The sequence below is a fragment of the Gigantopelta aegis genome, chromosome 12 (assembly GCF_016097555.1).
Source record: "Gigantopelta aegis isolate Gae_Host chromosome 12, Gae_host_genome, whole genome shotgun sequence".
In the NCBI taxonomy this organism is placed as follows: Eukaryota; Metazoa; Mollusca; class Gastropoda; order Neomphalida; family Peltospiridae; genus Gigantopelta; species Gigantopelta aegis.
This window is the reverse complement of record NC_054710.1, coordinates 5,171,108-5,178,943: the sequence shown is the minus strand read 5'-3', so window position 1 is coordinate 5,178,943 and position 7,836 is coordinate 5,171,108. Positions and strand designations below refer to the sequence as shown.

Here is a 7,836-nt window from a genome sequence, read left to right as displayed (position 1 = left end):
TAACACCAGTCTAAAACACCATAATATTCTAAAAACAGAAATCAAGATTATAGTTTTGCACAGTATGGTTACTACACAGACTAGTTCACCGAATCTTAGCTGCTAATACTTTACTATATATCATGCAGTATGTTGAGTCAAATAGGTGTAGTTTTTGTAACAATCATCAAAGAGAATACTGCATCTATGTTTCCAATGCGGTAAGATTGAACAGTTGTGACTTGTACTACAAAACTGACTATTGACTTAAACTGGTATTGCAATCAATTTTAATAAGAATAACCTCATGTTTGACATGATTTATAAGGAAAAGGTAACGTTTTAACAGAAGCAATCAACATGCTCCTTGACATTTCCCAATTTGTGATATTATATTAGCCACGAAACAGCTGTAGTTTAATTTATTCTGATATGTCGTAACATGACATAGTAAATGATTTCGTTCCAATCGATGCATCAGTACAGCCAGCTTCAAAATTTCCCTCTTTTGTATTTTTCCTCTAGCGTTGTTCAACGTTCTCCTTGTTGGCGTTTTTGTATGGATGGTGTACCTTACATTTTGTGTAAACAAACAATCTACGACTGTTCCAAGATTCAACCAAGAAATTAACAAGAACTTGTGTGCACAACCCTATAGACACAGTTTCGAGGTAATACTATACTTTTAACAGTCTCTGTGGATTGCTTATTACTGATACCACACACACACACACACATACACATTTTTATGTATTCATGTATGCATATCTATGTATTGCATTTGTGTCAGGTATGTATGTATGTATCATGAATGTATGTATGTATGTATGTATGTATGTATGTATGGATGGATGGATGATTTAGTTAAGTGGCTAGAGCGCGCGATTGAGATGGGTTGCCTATTGTTTCGACTCCATTTCATCGACGTCAACGACAACTGTGGGCACAACGCCACGTTTTTCTGTCGTATTTACTAATTAGCCAAGGTGATACGGTTGTGAAGTTTTTAATTTGACACAGTAAATGTAGCAAGCTTTCCTCTATGATATTATGTCAAACATTACCAGATGTTTCACATCCATATGTATGTATGTATGTATGTATGTATGTATGTATGCATGTGTGTGTGTGTCTATATATCTATATATACTACTCAAAAGAATTTAAGGGTCAAAAATTTATAACCAAATAAGTTTCAGAGTGTATTAGATTGATGATGTAAACTACACCAAATTTTTTATTTATTGTTCCATATTTACAAAAAACCCACAAATAAACGTCACTGTATACAAGAAAGTCACATGACATGCTGTCAAAGTTGAAGGTTGTCAAACATGGATTTTACACATTAGAACATTCGTTTAATAGTGTGTGAATCCACCCCTGGCGCGAATACACTCGACACATCGTTGCCTCATGCTGTTGATCAGACGTCTGAAGAACTCTTGGGGAATGGCCTGCCACTCTGCCATAAGAAGTTGACCCAGATCATGAAGGTTGGCCGGAGGGGCATGGTTATCCCGAACTCTCCTGCCTAATTCGTCCCAGGCGTGCTCTATTGGGGCCAAGTCAGGCGAATATGCTGGCCAATCCATCCTGGCGATACCTTGTTGTCTGAGAAAGTCCGTTACCACCTTGGCGCGGTGGGGTCTGGCATTGTCATCCTGCAGAACTGCCCCGCCGCCAATCTGCTGAAGGCCTGGGAGAACCAACGGCCGGATAATCTCATTCAGATAGCGGATTCCATTCAGATTGCCATCCACCACATAGAGGGGGGTCCTGTGGTGGATAGAGATGCCGCCCCACACCATGACGCTGCCACCACCGAACCGGTGACGTTGTCTAACGTTAACGTAAGCGAAGCGCTCCCCAGGACGTCTGTAGACACGAACCCGACCGTCGTTGAACTGGAGACTAAACCTGGACTCATCAGTGAACATCACTCAACCCCACTGAACACGTTGCCACCGCAGATGAAGCGTGCACTAGTGACGTCTGGCCGTTCTGTGACGTGGTAGGAGTGGTGGTCGAACAGCCTGGCGACGGCAGCGTAGGTTATTGGCTCTCAGACGATTGCATATGGTTTGATCAGACACTCGAGTTCCAGTCGCAGTCCGCAGATTGTCACGTAATCGGCGTGCAGTGGTTGTGCGTTGACGTAGAGCCATATTGGCGATGTAGCGGTCCTCTCTATTTGTAGTGCTTCGGGGTCTTCCCGAACGTGGACGATTTCGAACAGAATTCGTTGCTTGATACCGTTGCCACAGTCAGCCAACGACACTCTGACTGACACCAAGTCTCAGAGCAACATTTCTTTGCGTATTGCCATCCTGAAGCCAAGCAATAGCCCTTCCTCGATCTTCGATAGTCAGATGAAGTCGTACCATTGTCGAATTTGGAGTGTGCACCGTACACGAACGCAAGCTCCAATTATACGGAAATTCAGCATTGGGAACATGGAATACACGTGCAAAGCGTGGAAATGAAGCGCTTTGTGAAAAAGCAAGTTATGGGCACTTAGCAGACCTTTCGCTTTCGCCCTAATTTACGTGCAAATGTAAGCATGTTTTCGCCATTAGAACTAGTCGACAGTGTCAATGACAATGGATTTTAATTCATTTATGGGTTGCTTAGACCCACTTTGGTCAAAATGGAACAATACCATGCGTGACATTATGGTCTAGCTAATATAATTGACATTCAGAAAATAATGTCGAAAATATCGTCTGACCCTTAAATTCTTTTGAGTAGTATATATATATATATTTGCAAACATATTTTATTGTACAAAGAACAAAAGACTTGGGCACAAGTTTGACAACTTAGAGGCCTTCTTCTATATTCAGACAATATACTTGGCGACCTATATTACATAGATATAAATATAAACTACATGTATGCATTCAAGGATAACCAGTGGCAGGAAATGTATTATATACAAAAGAATGTGAAGGAAAGAAAGAAAGAACAAAACAAATATGCAAAAGATTACACAAATAGTACATCACGTGCAGTTAAACTCGCTATCACATTTATAAATAATCCTTATGGTAATTTAAATAATACTTTATTAATCAAAACGATGAGGGTTTGTTTAATATATATTTGAACATAAAATAAATATTTCTTTATTATTAGCATCACTTAATGTGCTTTGATCATATAACAGTAAATCTATTGGTTGAAAAAAGCTGTAAGGAATTACATAGAATCTGTCTCTGTTGTTCATATTTGTTACATAGTTTTCTAATCTGTATCCACAGTTGCACAAAGGGTCTGTTTTAAGTCCACATCTGTACACATCGGCCTTTAAAGGGCTATATCCATGTCATAATCTTGTATGCAATATATGTTCTGTTCTTTTTCCACAGGAAAAATAATATGGAACTTTATTTACCACTGGTGTTACTGTGTTTTTGAAAGATGATATTGTTTCACACTTTTTAATTGCTGGGCTAAAATTATTCCATAAATCAATTGCTGAATAAGTAAATGATGATTTTAATAAGCAGGTTTTAGCAAAATGTGTAGATATGTCCTCCCGATTTCTTAACATATAAGGAACCCTTTCTTATAATCTTTGTTAAAAAAGTATAAATACAATATATGTTTCCACTGAAACCACTTTAAAATGTTAAATTACATTAAAAAAATATTTAAAATATTCGACGTTTCGTTAGTCTAACAACCAACATCCTCAGGAGAATAAACAAACGAAAGTGCTGGGCATATTAACCAGTAAGGTATAAAATAAATAGGTATATAATCTTTGTGGAATACAATTTGTTAAGAAATCAGGAGTAATTCCTTTCATTATTTTAAACATTGTACACAGCTTTTTTGTTTTTCTCCTTTCAGTAAGTGTAAGGCCTGTTTCAATATATAGCGAATTACGTGAAGCATATTTAGGCATGCCAGTGATTACTCTTGCAGCTTCTAGTTGTACCTTTTCTAAATGATCTGCTTTAATTGTATACTGAGATCATTACCGATGCTGATATGCATACATTTATAATATGACTAGACCATGTTGCATCATCTGCTAACGTTAAACCTAAATGTTTATGCGTTTTTAATTTGTTTCAAATTGTGTCACCAAATACAAGGCATGGTTCATTAATTAGTTTGGTTAGAGAAAATAATAATACATTCATGTTTTTCGGATTAAAGGTAACTAACCATTTGTTTGACCATTCATAAAGTTTAAACAAATTAATGTTTAGATCGCTTTCTATAATTGAAACGTCAGTTGACGATATCCCAATACTTGTATCATCGGCGAATAGCCTTGTTACACAGTCTAATTCATCAGCAATATTGTTAACATAGACCAAAAATAATAAGGGACCTAAAACGGATCCTTGATGTATTCCAGCCTTTAGAGTTCCATAATTTAACAACGTTCCATTTATATACACTCTTTGTTTCCTATTAGAAATGTAATTATTAATCCATTTTAAGAGATTGCCTCTGATGCCATATTGTTAAAGTTTATAGCTTAAACCCCTGTGACATACCCGATCAAAGGCCTTGGACATGTCACAGAAAACTGCACATAAATATTCTTTATTGTCCAGTGATTTACAAATTGTATTATACAATTCAATTAATTGGTACACGGTGCTGTATATATATTAAATACTTTCTTTTATTTAGAAAATATCGCCGACATATGCCACGCCTAAAACTGTTTCCAACGCAGTGTGTGTGATCGGCTTCTATACGGAGACAGAGCGGAAACATCTCCAACGTGTCAGAGACACCTGCAGCACCATGGCGCATGCGCCGGAAGTGACTGGATTCACCGTTCACCGGCACGACGACCTCCCGTCCATACCGAGAACGAAGGTGTACGTGATGTTCGTGGATTTCAATGAAAGGAGTGTCATTCTCGAAGACCCACGGAAAGGACTCGGAGATCTCCGGTTGCTTACCATGCGACAGTTGTGGAGCCTTGGAGGTACGAGGTTTTCAGTCATGTTAGCAAGGATTTGTAGAAAGTTTGTTTTGTTTAATGCACCACCAACCCCCACCACCACCACCCCTCCACTCCACTCCACTCGATCAAATATGTTTTTATTGACAGTCAGAATTGCCTTTATTACTATAATATTAACTCGTGCAATAAATAACATGACAAAACAATTGGTATCTGGTTCTGTATATTTCGTCTTTCGTTTCGGGGTGGGGTGAGGGAGGGGGGGGGGGGCGTAGCTCAGTGGTACAGTGCTCGCCTGATGTGTGATCGATCTAGATTCGATTCCCATTGGGGCCCATTGGGCTATTTCTCGTTCCAGTCAGTAACAAAGTTCGTGATATGTACTATATTCTCTGTGGGGTGGTGCTTTCAAAATATCCCTTGTTGCTAATAGAAAAAGAGTAGTCAATGATGTGGCGACAGTGGGTTTCCTCATATATCTATGGTTCTTAACCATATGTCCGATGCCATATAACTGTAAATATAATGTGTTGAGTGTGTCGTTAAATAAAACATTCCCTTTCTTTTTTCGTTCCAGGAGACGCAATACTGGTATACTGTGGAGATGTAGGCTCCAGACATCTTAAGGGCAATGATTTATTCAACAGAGACCTGACGTCCATCTGCCACCACCAGGAACTCTCTAGGCTGAAAAACCAGGAACGAATGTTCAGCATACACGACCGATTTACGCCTTACCAAGAAAACCATATCAGGAATATCATTTTTACAAACTGTTGCTAAATTGACATAATCCAGTTTTACAGTCTTAATACCATTAATCAGAGACGATATATATCATTTTTACAAACTGTTGCTAAATTGACATAATCCAGTTTTACAGTCTTAATACCATTAATCAGAGACGATATATATATATATATATATATATATATATATGGGTTTTTATGAGTTTCAATTTTTTAAATAATTTGAACTGAATCGCTGAAATTACGTTGTAGACTTTCTACGTTTCAGAGACCATTTGAACTTTTATTTGTATATGGATGCCATGTTATTGAGTACTTGTATTGCTGCAGAACACAATATTGAATACAAACTGGCATTGTCTTCGTGTGTTAGGAAGCAAGGACACGTTTTATTTAACGACGCACTCAACACACAGTGGCGGATCCAGAACATCCATTGGGGGGGGGGGGGGGCAATGACATGAGGCGGAATGTCAATGAAACCATGGTGGAGGTTTGGAGGGGATCGCAAAAACAATCAAAATTAATATATAATAAAATTATAACTGTCGCAAAATTTAGGCCCCTGGGACCCCCCTAGATCCGCCTCTGACGCATTTTATTTATGGTTACATGGTGTCGGACTTATGGTTAAAGACCACACATATACTGAGGGAGAAAACCCGCTGTCACCACTTCATGGGCTACTCGTTTCAATTAGTAACTAGGGATCTTTTATATGCACCATCCCATAGATAGGATAGCACATACCACGGCATTTGATGTGTCAGTGGTTGTGCACTGGCTGCAGCGACAAATAACCCAATGGGCCCACTGACGGGGATCGAGCCCAAATCGACCGCACATCAAGCGAACGCTTTACCACTGTGCTACATCTCGCCCCCTCGTGTGTCTGTAACACAACTTTCCTGTTTTCACTAATCGATTACTGGAAGACTAAAAGTTGAGCATCAATACAATGTTAATACAAAAATCCAATAATGTTCTATAATAATGTTTGGCATTTGATGCGCAGAATAACAGCAGTCAAAATGGAAGGGGGAAAAAATACATAGAAATAAACAAACAAACAAAGCAAACAAAACACAACCTTCCCACTAAAAAGGGGGTAAAAACAGAAGAAAAAAGCAACCCTGCTAAAAAAAATAAAAATAAAATAAATTAAAATAAATAATAACATTAATACTAAAATTAAAATAAAATAAAATAGTTTGAAAATCGACATCATTACAATTTTTAAGGTACATTTTGAATGCTAATGTGGTACAGAAGTGTTTGTTTACTTATAGTTGTTCCCACCAGGAACGCCTTTCTTCCATACTATGAAATTTATTACAAGTTAAAAAACATTCTGTCCTGATCTTTTTTCTAAACTGGACACAGAAATATTAATTTTGTTTTGTTATTTCCAAATACTTTTACTTTTCTTCTTACGCCAAACCAAACTGAAATTATTACCCCCCCCCCCCCCAAAAAAAAAACCCCCCAAAAAAAAACAAAAAACAAACAACAACAACAACACAAAAAAAAAAAAAAAAAAAAAAAAAAAAAGCAAACAAAAAACAAAAGCAAAAAAAGCACAACAGGTTTGCAGGATGATGGGACAGACTATAAATTGCTTGTAAATTGTGTATTTAGTTTTATTAAAGGAACATACCCTAGTTTCAGCCTGTGAAATGGACACCAGGTTTTAATAATCTACATACATGCAACACACATTTGGATAAAGTCATAACGGAGAGAAGCTAAAGTCAGTGATGTTTAAACAGGGAAATACCGTCTGAAATTACTGGAGCTTGTCTCGATAACCGTTACTTCTCTGACGAACGTGCGTTTTTAGAATTACGAAAAATGCATTTTGGGGTATTGCAAAAACCTGGATGACCAGAAAAATGTCAGGTGTACGAAAATTAATATTCTAAATAATAAACTTTAAGTACATCTAATTTAAATGATCAAAAACGGCTTGACACATACGTCGCAGTGTTTAAAATCTAGGTTATGTTACTTTAAATGGTTGAATAAAACAATTGTGGCATTGTGATGAGACAAATATGATGTTTCATGGAGAACATTATTATTTTTTGGTTTTGGTTTTGCTCCATAAAACATGACGTCTGTCTCATCACAGTAGTCCCCTTCCATAATTGCTTATACTCGCACACTGTA

General features: G+C 37.5%; 1 protein-coding gene across 1 annotated transcript; it reads left to right on the top strand.

Annotated features, from left to right (window-relative positions):
- The first annotated feature begins 4,639 nt into the window (after positions 1 to 4,639).
- LOC121386943 lies at positions 4,640 to 5,814 on the top strand. Its single transcript, XM_041517996.1, has 2 exons — positions 4,640 to 4,939; positions 5,496 to 5,814. Exons 1-2 carry the CDS (start codon positions 4,753 to 4,755, stop codon positions 5,699 to 5,701), a joined length of 393 nt encoding a protein of 130 aa, XP_041373930.1. The 5' UTR covers positions 4,640 to 4,752; the 3' UTR covers positions 5,702 to 5,814.
- The last annotated feature ends 2,022 nt before the right edge of the window (positions 5,815 to 7,836 follow it).